At 50.3% G+C, this 12,962-nt stretch overlaps 2 protein-coding genes across 4 annotated transcripts; both read left to right on the top strand.

Moving 5' to 3' along the window:
- The first annotated feature begins 583 nt into the window (after positions 1-583).
- Positions 584-6,705, top strand: DCTN3 (dynactin subunit 3). 2 transcript variants are annotated; one of them, XM_044265475.1, is made up of 7 exons: positions 596-723; positions 2,017-2,101; positions 2,818-2,904; positions 4,466-4,549; positions 5,489-5,547; positions 6,138-6,197; positions 6,392-6,705. In XM_044265475.1, exons 1-7 carry the CDS (start codon positions 628-630, stop codon positions 6,479-6,481), a joined length of 561 nt encoding a protein of 186 aa, XP_044121410.1. In that variant the 5' UTR covers positions 596-627; the 3' UTR covers positions 6,482-6,705. The 2 variants fall into 2 exon arrangements, with proteins under 2 accessions (XP_044121411.1, XP_044121410.1); XM_044265476.1 differs by lacking the exon at positions 6,138-6,197 and having other exon boundaries at positions 584-723; positions 6,333-6,416.
- A 1,515-nt stretch (positions 6,706-8,220) lies between these two features.
- Positions 8,221-10,525, top strand: RPP25L (ribonuclease P/MRP subunit p25 like). 2 transcript variants are annotated; one of them, XM_044265477.1, is made up of 2 exons: positions 8,221-8,280; positions 9,693-10,525. In XM_044265477.1, exon 2 carries the CDS (start codon positions 9,727-9,729, stop codon positions 10,216-10,218), a length of 492 nt encoding a protein of 163 aa, XP_044121412.1. In that variant the 5' UTR covers positions 8,221-8,280; positions 9,693-9,726; the 3' UTR covers positions 10,219-10,525. The 2 variants fall into 2 exon arrangements, with proteins under 2 accessions (XP_044121412.1, XP_044121413.1); XM_044265478.1 differs by lacking the exon at positions 8,221-8,280 and adding an exon at positions 8,287-8,517.
- The last annotated feature ends 2,437 nt before the right edge of the window (positions 10,526-12,962 follow it).

Raw genomic sequence — 12,962 nt, forward strand, 5'->3', positions numbered from 1 at the left:
CCCTCATCAGGCTCTCTGCTCCGGAGAGCCCCCTCTCTCTGCCTACCTCTCTGCCTACTTGTGATTTGTCAAATAAATAAATAAAATCTTTTTTTAAAAAGGAAGAAGGAAGGAAAATAGAGGGGCTGGATTTCATGACTCGGACTGCCTGAGTTCAAATCCTGATTCTACTACTAGAGTGTGGGGTGGCCTTGGGCAAGACATTTAATCGCTTGAACCTCTAAGACTCTTGATTGTGGTATCCCAGGGAGTCCCCTACTGATCTTTGGGAAAGGATCAATCCTTTAAAAATAGGTGTATTTATATGGGCAATCTCGGGGAATAGGGTGGGAAACCTCTCCGGCTCCCTGGAATTAGAAGACCGGCAAAACCTTGTCTTGACAAGCAGAAGCAGGAAGCTAAGGTAGGGCTTGACAACTTGGCTAGGGTAACCGTTGCCTAGGTAACCAGACAGCTTTTGACATCTTTCACCCGCCCAGTCGGTCACTTCCGGCATCGGAGGGCTGAATCGTGACGCCACTTCCCGTATCGTGGTTCACCCTCGCAGTCGGATTAGCCAACCTTCTCTATTTGGCCGGATGTCCCGCCTTCTGGCTGATCCCCGGTTGAGGCGGGGTGGCAGTAGCTATGGCGGCTGTGACCGATGTGCAGCGGCTACAGGCCCGTGTGGAGGAACTGGAGCGCTGGGTGTACGGGTCGGGCGGGCCGCGGGGCTCGCGGAAGGTGAGCGATCTGTTTTCCAGTGCTCTCTTTTTGGGGTAGAGCAAGAGCGGTCTACTGGCCTGGTCCCTGGGATGGATGCTACCACTCCAGTTTCATCTCCCTCAGCCTGGCTTTTGACATAATAAAGGTTCGAAGCCTTCCAGAGTTTATCGGATCCTCGGGGTCCATTTTCATATGGCGTGCACTTCGGGTTATTAGGACCAATTGCAATGGGCTCGGTGTGAACTGTGACTAAGACTCCTCCTCTGTCCTCGCGGACTAGCTTGGGGAGACCTAACACACTCGAGAAAACTGACTAGAGAGAGTATCGTGAAGAGCTGGAGTCCGCAGTGGAAGGGCCGTCACAGAGCGCCGTGTCATTAATTGCTAAATACTGTACAGAAAGAAGGCCATGGAACGCCAGAGGAGGCAGAGCAAAGGTGGATAAGGAAGGCCCCCGGGATGGGAGGCGAGGTCTGAAAGAGCTAGGACTAGGAGGGGAAGAGATTGGGTACCGGGTGTTGAGATATGGACCCGGACTCCTTCACACCAGTGACTGGATTTTGACAACCGTGAAGCTTAGTTCTCTCAACCCCCACCCCCTCATTCCCTTTTTACTATGAGAAGATCTTTTACTGAAGGCGGAGTGTCAGGCATTCCCTGGCGTTAAGTGCATCAGAGGTAATGATGTCTTTTTGTACATTTCTTCTGGAATAAGTTGTCAGTAACAGATTATGTCCCATTTGAGAACTGATTTCTCAAAACATGTGCTTCAGTTGACATCTATGACACTAAATCCTAATTTCCCTCCTTCCTCTATAGCTGTTGCTGCTTAGTCCTATTTGCCTCCCCATATATTTGACCCTTGCATATTGGCGTTCTTTATCTTGTATTCTAAAATACAGGTTTTAGAAACCTGAGTGAGATCATTCACTCCTATAGCCTCTCCCTTTGTTTAACACTTTAATATTGGGACTCCACACCCTCTACCCCTAAAGTCTATGTAGGTTCAGCTAGAGAGGTAGGAACCAGGGAATATAATATATAGGATATACTAATGCCCTATGAACGCAATTATAGTTAATTATCTCCCTAATCAGATTTGAAGCTTCCCAAGGACTACATGATTATCGTCCCCTTCACACTGAGGATTCCCGGAAGGTGGGGTTGCATCTCCTTTAAGGCAAAAGAAGGGGCCAGCCTACTTTGCTGGGACAAGGAGATTTGGGAGTCTGAGGGAATGAGTGTTTTTTACCCCTTTCAAGCCTTGAGTCAAGAGGTGAGTCTTGGAATTAACTTTCAATCCCCTTACAGGTGGCTGATGGCCTAGTCAAGGTACAGGTGGCTTTGGGGAACATTGCCAGCAAGAGGGAGAGAGTGAAGATTCTGTACAAAAAGAGTAAGTGATTGCCTGACCTTCCTATGCCTGTGCTTCGTGGGATGTGGTCTTTGCCCTCCAGGCCAGCAAGGTCACTGGAATTGCCCTATAGGGATAGAATGTGAACATGTTTTCCTGCTGAAACGGTAAAGTGGGGTGTTGTGCTTAAACTCCAAGCCCATGATAGTGTCCTAAATTATGGGGTAAGACCTCTGCCTCAAAGATCCTCTTGGTAGAGTAAGGAGGAGAGATATGGGATTTCCATAGGCAAGGTTCAAAGGCAGGAAAAGAAATTAGACCCTGAGAGCCCCATGGTGTAAATTTATTTTTTTTTCCCATACCTTATTTTTTTTTTATCCATGTCTTTTTGCTATGTCAAAGCAAGCAACCTAAAAATTGGAAAAAGCTCTGACTTGTCTTGGTGGTACTAAGGGGCAAGGGAACTTCCACCTTTGTTGAAGATAGGTCAGTGGGAAAGGTGAGGGCCCCAGAATAGTGGAGGCAATTGTGTTCCCAGCTGTAAAGGCTGAGGTTAACCAGGAGGTGGTCAGAGGGGAGAGAAAGGGAGGTGGGGCCTGATGGAGGTCTGCTGATGGGCACTGTCGATGTCATCTTCCCACTCAGGGCTCTCCCCAAGGTTGACCACTGATATCCTTCTAATATCCCCTAATATCCTTCATAAGACAGATTCCCCACTCCCCAGCCCCATTCCATTTTCCATCTTGCTTCTTTTCTAGTTGAAGACCTGATCAAATATCTGGATCCTGAATACATTGACCGCATTGCCATACCTGATGCCTCTAAGCTGCAGTTCATATTAGCAGGTAGTGCTGGACAATGTGTGCACATGCATCTGGGGATTTTGGTTTGTGGGGGAAGCTGGGCACCGAGATGGCCACCCTGCCAGTCCTTTCATGGATAACAGCTCTGGAATCTGCTGTCTGGAATTCTGGCCTAGCTCTGGGCTGAGGCCTGAGGTCATCCTGTAGTCCTCTAGTAGGCTTTGGGTGTGGTATCATTCTGAGCCAGCTGCAGGCCATAGTGCCAGCAATAGTGGGAACTACTTCAGTGTTCTAGGATTTTCCTTCAGAACCTTCCTCACTTCCATTCACTAGACAGGAGAGCTTCTAGGAAAGGGTGGGAGCAGAACATTGCATTTGGGAGAGGCGAGAATATTGGTATGAGTTTCAACATTTTTCTTTCATGTGAGAAAGCACTGGGATTTCATAGTTCTAGACCTGGCAATGTCTGCTACCCAGTTTAGTCAGCCACTCCATGAGGTAGGGCTTGCCAAGTATCTGTGTTTGTTCATTCATTCAAAAGATGTTTAGTGACTGATCATCTGCTGTGATCCAGACCATCCTTGGTGTGAGGTATATGGTGGTGAACCAGGACATCCCTAAACCATTGCCATGGCTCAGGTACCAAGTTCAGGAGATCTTCTCCTACACCGACTATGGAGTCCAGCCTCTGCATCCCTCCCTGTCCACTGCCTCAGTGTCTGTCCCCTCATACATAAATAGTTACAGTCGAGTCCTCTTCCTGACCCTAGTCTTTCTCTCCATGCATGTGATCCAGTATCCTTTTCCCCAAACACATCAATATGCTACTTTGTCTACTTTGGAACCTCAGCATCTCCATCTCTCTCCTTGCTAGAGTAAAATCCTAATTCCTTAGCCTGCCATTCAGAGCCTTCTATAGTCTGTGGATCCACCTTCCCATGCAGTTCTGTTTCCTGTGCTCTCCTTGCACCAGTTCAGCCAATTGAATTCTTTTTCCTCTGTTAATTGATAAGCATCCTTGCCTCCTAACATTTGACATAATAGTCATTTCTTCTTGAATGTGCTTCCTACTCGCTGCAGCCATTGAAATCACCTGTTCCAGGTCCAGTCCAGATCCTGCTCTTCTCACTGGGCTCTGTTGTTAACTGCCCGAGCTCTCCAGAAGCTTGTAATTGTCCCTGCATCTCAGGGCCACTGAGCAGAACCTGCCTGGTAGTCTGGCGCATGTCTCCTCTTTCATACCATCCCAGGAGTCCTTAGGCATGGAGACCTAAGTCTGAAGTACTCTGTCTCCTGTGGTGTCAGAAGGACTTACTGAGTTTGATAATAGGAGGCTAGAGGAAGAGGCCCTAGAGTTAAAACTTGAAGACCGGTGGGATTTGGAGAAACGTTGAGGCTCCTTGGGCTCAAGATGGCTCATACTGGAGGCATCTAGGAGAGGTGGGGGCAGAATAGGGGAATATGCACCTAGAGAAGGGGCAGTGGGCAGAGTAGCTGCCCCATGCTCCAGGACTCAGCCATCTCCCCTGCCATGTTCTCAGCCCCTCACATAGGAGTAGCAGTGCCCAGGCTTACCTCACTGTCTTGTCTGTTTTTGCCTCAGAGGAGCAGTTTATCTTATCCCAGATTGCACTCCTGGAGCAGGTGGAGGCTTTGGTGCCCATGCTGGACAGCGCTCACATCAAAGGTACCTCTTTGGGGCTGCAGCTCTACTATTCTGCTTGGGGAGGTGGGTGGATGGCCAGGACTTCCCTGTGCCTCAGGTGCCCTGGGTTCAAGCTAAGTCTGTTCCTTATCTTTACCCTCATCCTGCTACCTGAATTGGGATTAAAATGGCCAGAGCAGAGTCAGTTTCAGAACCTCAGGCAGTTTGGACGTAAGGACACTAGTTTAAGTCCAGCAGCCCCCAACTCTGGGTATTCCTTATACCTTCTTCCTCACCCTCTCAGCATCTGTTCTGCATGGTGCTGTGAAGCCCGAGTTCCTGCCAGGCTTGTGAACGTGTGTAAATTCTTCTCACCGCACTTCCCAGAGCAGTCCCTGGGCCTGTTTTTACAGGCAGACAGTGACTTTAATTGAATCCAGATATCCATCTTGTCTGTCTCTGGAGGTGTTTTTTCCTAGTTCCCTATCCCCACCCCTGATCAGCTATCTGCTGAGGGTCTGACAGCCTTAAGCTGAGGGCCAGCATGGTGGCCAAGGCTCTGGTGTTGGATTCTAGGTGTCCAGCATAGGAACCTGGCATTCATCTTCAACCCACCTGCAGGCTCCCTGTTCCAGGCAGACCTGGTCCCACTGGATTGAGAGCAAAGGGAGAGATCCTATGATAGGCAAAGCTTTCTTTACTTCATCCTGCTTACAGCACTGGGGTGGGGACATGGGGCAACTCTGGGGACCCCCTCCTTGTTTTCTCCTAGGAGCCTGTATCTTCACCCCCTCTGGGTCCTAGAGTAAGACTGGGGTGGGCAGGGAGCCCCGCCACCTTTAGCTGCAGTGGTCGATGAAGCCTGGCGTTTGCTTAGCTTCTCCACTCAATACTCTAATCCTGCTGAAGACCTAATAGACTATTGAGCAGTCCCAGGGGAAGGCACAAGCATCATCAGGCAGTGTGTGTTGTGTTTTACAGCCGTTCCTGAGCATGCTGCCCGCCTGCAGCGCTTGGCCCAGATCCACATCCAGCAGCAGGTATGGGATGGGAGAGGACTGGAAGGGAAAGTAGAGGTGGCGAGGCTCCTAGTCCCCACCCGTGCTACCTGGGGAAGCAGCCTCAGGCTACCCTCATGTCAGCTCCAGGGGAAACTTGAAGATTTATCCTTTATCTTCCATCTGCCTTAGGTCTCTTGCCTCTGAGTAGGACTGTTCTGAGACACCAGAAGGTTGATAATGGGAGGTGCCCAAGAATTTCTGGGGATGGTGTGTCTTTGACTATGAGTGGAGGAGCTGTTTTCTGTTTTGTTTTGTTTTACCATTCCCAGGCCTTAGATTAATCCTTCAGAGAGGATTCAAACGTAGGGGACAGGGAAGGAGGTATATATATGTCTATAAACTAGCAGGAATATTTCCTTAAATGAGTGGTCCACTCCCCCTTAGGACTGCTGTTAAGGTACCCATCTTGGAGCTTGATTGTGCCTTGCTAGAAATTTGTTCCTTTTGGCTCTGGAGTTAAACACTACCTTTTCTAGGCTTTATGGGGAGTGAGGGCCCCTTATAAGGCAGAAAAGTTAGTGGGAAGTGGGGACTTTATCCAGCTCCTTTGTCATACGTTGGCCCCATAGGACCAGTGTGTGGAGATCACTGAGGAGTCGAAGGCTCTCCTGGAGGAATACAACAAGACTGTATCCTTTCTGCTCGGCCAGGCCCCTAAAAGAATGCTGTCCAAAGCCCTGTCCTTTTGTTCCATCTCCAGCTCTGGCTGTTTTACCCCATCCCAATGACCCTGTCTATTCCCCTCCTCCCCAACCCTTTGGCAGATGGAAGATCTCTCCACTCCCTCATTCAAGCTCTTGTTCTCACCTTGACCTGCCACCAGACGATGCTTCTCTCCAAGCAGTTTGTGCAGTGGGATGAGCTACTTTGCCAGCTAGAGGCCGCCAAGCAAGTGAAGCCAGCAGAGGAATGATGGCTGCTTCCCATTGCTGGGTGGACCAGGACAGCCAGGCTCCAGGGCCATGTGCTAAACTGCCTTTGTAACAGGGCAGAGGCAGCTCTATATTTACTGGATTCTCAGCCTACCTGCATTCAGGTGGGGCTCTGAGGTCAGAGCTCTAGCTACTTGACATTTGCTATTTGCACCCTTTCCCCACATCAGTGTCCTATTCCAGTGACAATAAACTATAGAAATCACTGGAGGTGTGTGCCAACTTCCTGGTCTATGATGGGAATGATGGTGAAGATGAGGGTGGTAGAGGGCAGAATTGTCAGCCTTGCTAGTGGTTGGACCGGGAGCTATACTCATCCTGGTCTGGCTTTCTGGGGGATGTAGAGCTCTCAGCACAGATACTCTCATTTGATTAATATGAGTGGAAGATTTGTTTGTGCATTCATTTATTTCACATTTATCAAGTATCCTCCAAATGTCAGATACCATGCTAGGTGGGGAGGATGTGATCCCTGCCCTGCACGGATTAGCTGCAGAGATGATCAAGGAAAAGACCCATCCCACCTGTTGGGCACTGGGTCCTTTGGAGCACTAAAGAAAAAGGGATGGGGGAGGCAGCCTTGGAAGGTGATATGCAGGGTATTCGGGAGCTGGGGAGCAGCATGTGCAAAGGCAAGATCCTTGAGGTTTCTCTCTTAGGAGCTTACTTGGTGCTGTTAAGCGGGAAGCGGAGCCCAGAATAGGTTTGGTTGCAGGGCTTTGGGCTCTTTGGTGGGCATGGGCTGTTTTTGGAGTGGTGGCTGGGATAGAGACGGAGGGAGCTTGATGGAGCCTAGATGGAGATTGGTGCCTCACTCCACCAAGTGTTTGCTGCCCCCTTGTGGTCTCAGGGAGCGCTGGGGCCCCAAACCCCTTTAGAGCTGCCTGCCCGCCCGCCACCCCACCTGCATCGTTTCGCTAGCATCTCAAATTCAGCATGTCCTAAGATGGAAACTTGGGAGACATCCTAGATTTTAACCTTCTTCTCAGTACAGTCACCAACTCACCAAACCTACCTCCTATTATCTCCCAACTTAATCTACTTTTCTCTATTCCAACTATTTGTTTCATTCTCTTAAATCATTTAACAAATATTTGAGCTTCTACTATGCGCTAGGCACCATACGAGTCTCCGTGGGCGCGCCCCCGGCACCCAGCCGACTGTTCACCCGAGGTTGCAGACCAGTTTCCCCGCTCCCACCCCCTTTGGCGGCAGCCAGAGTGAGCTGTGCACACAAACTGGTTTGACTGGCCCCTGATGAAAAGCCACCGTGGCTCGCCATGCCCACAGGATGAGGTCGAAGCTCAGAACTCGGTGACCAATGCTCTCCCCCGCGCAGCAGCAGCCACTTCAAACGGAACCTCTTGCCCCGTCAAGTGAAACCCACTGCTTCGTCTTTGCTATTGCAGGCGCTCTACTGGTGACGCCCCCGGCCATCTTCTCAGGGCCGGATCCTCCCCATTTTTGGGACGCGAGTCTCTGATGGTGGCTCCTCTCCGCGGGGCTCTTCTGCGCCCCGGTAGGGGTGCCCCTTCCCCAGGGCGTAACAGCGGAAACTGCCTGTATGTTCATGGTCTCAGGTTGCCCTGGCTCAGCTCACTCCTAGACGTCCAGGCCATACTCCGTTTTACCAATGAGGCACGCGGGCTACGGCCGGGTAGGTCACGGCCCCGTAGGCCCCGCCTCTACCCGGCGTGCGCGGCCCCGCGGCTTCGGCGCGCTCCCAGCGTGCGCGCCATCTTGGCTCCATATCTAATCGGAGGTGTGCGCAGCCGTGGCGGTGAGAGCTGGAGCGAGGCGGGTTTGGGGTCGGTGATACGGGTGTCTGGATGTACAGGGAGGAGAGCTGAGGCAGGCTCCTTGGTGTCTGAGGCATGCTGGGCTTTGGACCGCTCGTGGCGATGGAGCGGGCCGTGCTGTGGACCCCGCTCTAGGAGTAGCCCACGCAGCGCTCCGCGTCAAGCCTCTGAGTTTCTGAGTGACCTGGGTTGGGAGCATCAACACTGGGAATCTCAGGGTGAGAGGTGCTTGGCCCTATTCTTAGGATCCCGGAATGGGGGGAGGGGTTCAGTTCTGTTTGAGGAGCATGTGGAGGAGGGTTCTTTGCTCTTGCCAGGCAGCTTGGAGTGTAGGAACCTCTCCGAGCGGAGTGAGGGGTCCTTGGCCCTATCTTAAAGAGCTGTGGGTGAGGGGCGCTTAGTCTTGTTTTCAAAAGTCTACGGCAAGGTTGTAACCGGGGCACAGGGACGCAAAAGCACCTGGCTCTGGGGGTCCCGAACAGAACAGATTCTGCCACTCCCGGCTGACAAAATCCAAAGGCAGAGAGATGAGTGTTGATAAAACAAGAAAGGACTTTATTTCAGTGGATCCAGCACTGAGAAGACAGCGGACTCAGTGCTGTCTCAAAAACTCAAAAACTGTCTTCAAAGTGCTGACAGTGCTTCTGTGTTTATACAGGGAGAACGTGGGGCAACGGTCAGTCTGTAGGTGCAATGGGCAGTAAAAGGCAGGTCCATCATTGTCTTGAGGCCAAAGAGGGTCTTGCTGGCCTTAACACAGCCCTTACTGCTTGAGGAGTAGTTTTGGTTCGCATCAGGGGATGCTTTGCTTGCAGGGTCTTTTTTGCCCGAGTTAAAAGATAGCTAAAGGGGTGCGTTGCTGGCTCAGTAGAGCATGCAACTCTTGATCTTGGGGGTTGTAGGTTGGAGCCCCATGTTGGGTGTAGAGCTTTTTAAAAAAAAAAAAAGGATGGAAGAAAGATAAACTGGAAAGAACTTTATTAGAAAGTACAAGTTGAGGTAAAAATGGAGGTACTCGAAGTCCATGTTCAAGGGCACAGCCCTGTCCCAAGTAACTCAAGGTGAACGAGGCTCAGTCCCAGTCCTAGGGAGCTTAGGATGAGGGGGCTTGGCCTATCCTAAAGAGACCAGTTTTTGATGAATTTGGCCGTGTGTCAGGGACTGCACGGTGGAGGGAGGCTTATGGCTATGTCCAGAAGAATGGGACATTTGGGATACTGCCCTTTCCCAGGATAAAGTAGGCATGGCACCTGTGCTGAGAAGCCAGGGATGAGGGGATGCAGTCCTGTTCCTGGGAAGTCTGGGATGAGGAGCGGGACCATTTACTGGAGAGCTGGGGTTAGAGGATGGCTTGGGGCATATTGCCCAGCATTCATCTGACACTTCCCTGCAGTGGACCGTGAAATTCAGACACAACAGCAAGAGGAATGGAGCACTACCGGAAAGCTGGCTCTGTGGAACTCCCAGCACCTTCTCCGATGCCGCGGCTACCTCCTGATACCCTGGAGATGCGGGTCCGAGATGGCAGCAAAATCCGCAACCTACTGGGGCTGGCACTGGGTCGATTGGAGGGTGGTGGTGCACGGCATGTGGTGTTCTCAGGTTCTGGTCGGGCTGCAGGGAAGGCAGTCAGCTGTGCTGAGATTGTCAAGCGGCGTGTACCGGGCCTGCACCAGCTTACCAAGCTGCGCTTCCTGCAGACCGAGGACAGCTGGGTGCCAGTCTCACCTGACACAGGCCTGGATCCCCTCACGGTACGCCGCCATGTACCTGCAGTGTGGGTACTGCTCAGCCGGGACCCCTTGGACCCCAATGAGTGTGGCTACCAGCCTCCAGGAGCACCCCCTGGCCTGGGCCCCACATCAAGCTCCAGCTGTGGTCCACGACCCCGAAGAAGGGTTCGAGACACCTGGTCCTAAAGATGTGCCAAGCAAGCTGTTTTCCACGCATGAATGTCTAGGATGGCTTTGCCTCCTCAGGAAAGCCTCTTGTAACTGTTCAACATCCCCAACAAGACTTGAATTCACAGCCTCCCTGTCCTGCTTCCTTCTTTCTGCAGTGTGAAAAGGGACTGCTATGAAGAGTTAAAAGGTGTGCGGTCTCAGCTGGGGTCTGGATTGCTTAAGAAGGGTTTACTTGGCATTCTACCTACTGTGCCTCTGTCCTTTCTTCTGACAGAGATCCAGGGAGTGGGTTAGGAAATAAACGTTCTGCCCATTTGTTTGATGAGCCTCTGCTTGATCTGCTATGTGGAGGTGGGAGTAAAGGAGGGGGAGTCCCTGTACCCTTCCATCCCACCCCTAGTTTAGGGACATTTTTCTTTTGCAGATTTTTTACATTGTAGTGATTTACAAAGTAGTGATTAAGGTCATGGTCTCAATTTGAATCCTAGTTCTGCCATTTGCTAGTAAGTTACTGCTTTGTGAACTTGGGCAAGTAGTACTCTGAGCCTTAGTGATCCCATCCATAACACAGGATATATGTGGGTTTTACCTCATAGGGTTGTTATGAGGATTAAATGTAGAAATATACACATACAACTCTTAGATACCACCTGGGTGTATAGTGTTATATAAATGTTAATTGCTATCATTATTAATAACTCCACTTACATATTTTTTCCTATCTTAAAAATAACTCACAGGGCACCTGGCTGGCTCAGTTGGAATATCATGTGGCTCTTGATCTCAGGGTCATGAGTTCAAGCCCCATGTTAGGTGTAGAGACTACTTAAATAGATAGACTTTAAAAAACAAAAAACCTATAGCTTGGGGCGCCTGGGTGGCTCAGTGGGTTAAGCCTCTGCCTTCAGCTCAGGTCATGATCTCAGGTCCTGGGATTGAGCCCCACATCAGGCTCTGCTCAGCAGAGAGCCTGCTTCCCCCTCTCTCTGCCTACTTGTCCTCTCTGTCAAATAAATAAATAAAATCTTGTAAAAAAAATAGCTCAGGGGCGCCTGGGTGGCTCAGTGGGTTAAGCCGCTGCCTTCGGCTCAGGTCATGATCCCAGGATCCTGGGATCGAGTCCCGCATCAGGCTCTCTGCTCAGCAGGAAGCCTGCTTCCCTCTCTCTCTGCCTGCCTCTCCATCTATTTGTGATTTCTCTCTGTCAAATAAATAAAATCTTAAAAAAAAAATAGCTCAATTTCATATCTCCTCTCCAGGTTTCATCCTTCCTTTTTATCCCTTGCTGCTCCTTTTTTGTCTCAACTTGGCCATAGACTCTTACATTCACCATGGTAAGGCAGGGGCATGAGGAGAGGTGAAGATTGCAGTAGTAGCCAGGAGTCTGCAGGAACAGAGCAGGATTGTGGGCAGTGTAGATTCAGTGAAGAGTTAAGTCAGGTGAGTCTCCCACTGGATTTTGAGGTCTCCAATGTATCCAGTAGACTGAGTGTCCATTCACCAGGAAAGCACGAACTTGGGGCTCTTCTGGGCTCACATTGTGGCATGGAGGGCCCAGCAATTTGAGAGTCGTGAAATGATATTTGGCTGAGTCTAGGTGGGAGGGGTTAGGAGGTTGGGAGAAATGGAGGACAGAGGCCTCAATAAGAGGTTTAGGGCAGGGATTAGGAGACCAAGTGTAAGGCCAGAAGGCTGTGATCAAGCTTTGAATGCTGATTCTGTGCTTTTCAAGGAGGTTGCCCAGCGTAATAGAGAAGACTCTGAGGAGAGGCAAGTGATGCAGATTCAGGGTATACTAGAGACGTGAAATCCTCTGAGCAGCTCCCCAGCCAGGCCTCTCAAACACAGAAGGTCAAGGAGCATCTAACACACCCCTAGAAGCTCTGGCAGGCACTCTGGTGTCTTGCTAGCAGCAACTGCCTGACTTCTCCCTATTCTCTTTGTGGCTAACTCGGGTTTTTGCTCCTTCCCAACTTCTGCATATTGACTTTTCTCTAAGCATCACTTGGTGTTTTCTACCATGAACAGCTTTCCGAGTGTTCCTAGTCCCCAGAACTTCAGGACCAGCCTCTTGAAGACTTCTGTTACGTACCTCAACATCCCTTCCTGATCCAGTCTGCTCTAGCCATGGTGTATGGGCAAGTGGAATAAACATGGTGACTGGTACTGAATGAATGCTTCAGTAAGGTGGTATCACAAGCCCTGGGAGTCCTAGGAGGGGCTCCCATTTGGGCAGCACACTGAGGCACCACCTGGCAACTCCAGGATGATGGCAGGGGTATGTGTGAGGGAAACAGCTGGGGTCAAAATTGGGAGGAACAGGATCTGCAGTTCCAAGAATCAGGAAATAGGCCAGAAGTTTAGAGAGGGATGACTAGTGATTCTGGGGTATTTTTCCTCCTGGGTTTCTGTGGGGCCCTATTGGAACCTAGAGGAGGAATTATAGGGAGGGAGCCAGAGAGAAGATAGACCTTTAGAACCAGAAATCTTGACCCAACTTAGGAGGGACATAAGAGTTGTGTGTAACTGCTGATTCAGTTTCTTCCCACATTCTCAATCCACTCCAGTGTGGCTTCTGCCTCCATAATTTCTTAGGAAAGGTTATGCTTTGGTATGAAAGGTAAGAAAGTAGAGATAGCTCTTTCCAGAAGTAGGTTTGTGAATGGGAGGAGAGGTGGTAAATGTAGAGGAATGTGAGATACAGAGAGTTTTTTATTTTAATGACTTAGAAATTTGAGCATACTTGTAGGTTGGTGGAA

Source organism: Neovison vison, chromosome 9 (genome assembly GCF_020171115.1).
Source record: "Neovison vison isolate M4711 chromosome 9, ASM_NN_V1, whole genome shotgun sequence".
Lineage (NCBI taxonomy): Eukaryota > Metazoa > Chordata > Mammalia > Carnivora > Mustelidae > Neogale > Neogale vison.

Coding starts and splice junctions, on each gene's coding strand:
- DCTN3 (XM_044265475.1), top strand. CDS start 628: ATGGCGGCTGTGACCGATGTGCAGCGGCTACAGGCCCGTGTGGAGGAA. Junction 724..2,016: donor GGCCGCGGGGCTCGCGGAAG/GTGAGCGATCTG, acceptor ATCCCCTTACAG/GTGGCTGATGGCCTAGTCAA. Junction 2,102..2,817: donor GAAGATTCTGTACAAAAAGA/GTAAGTGATTGC, acceptor CTTCTTTTCTAG/TTGAAGACCTGATCAAATAT.
- RPP25L (XM_044265477.1), top strand. CDS start 9,727: ATGGAGCACTACCGGAAAGCTGGCTCTGTGGAACTCCCAGCACCTTCT.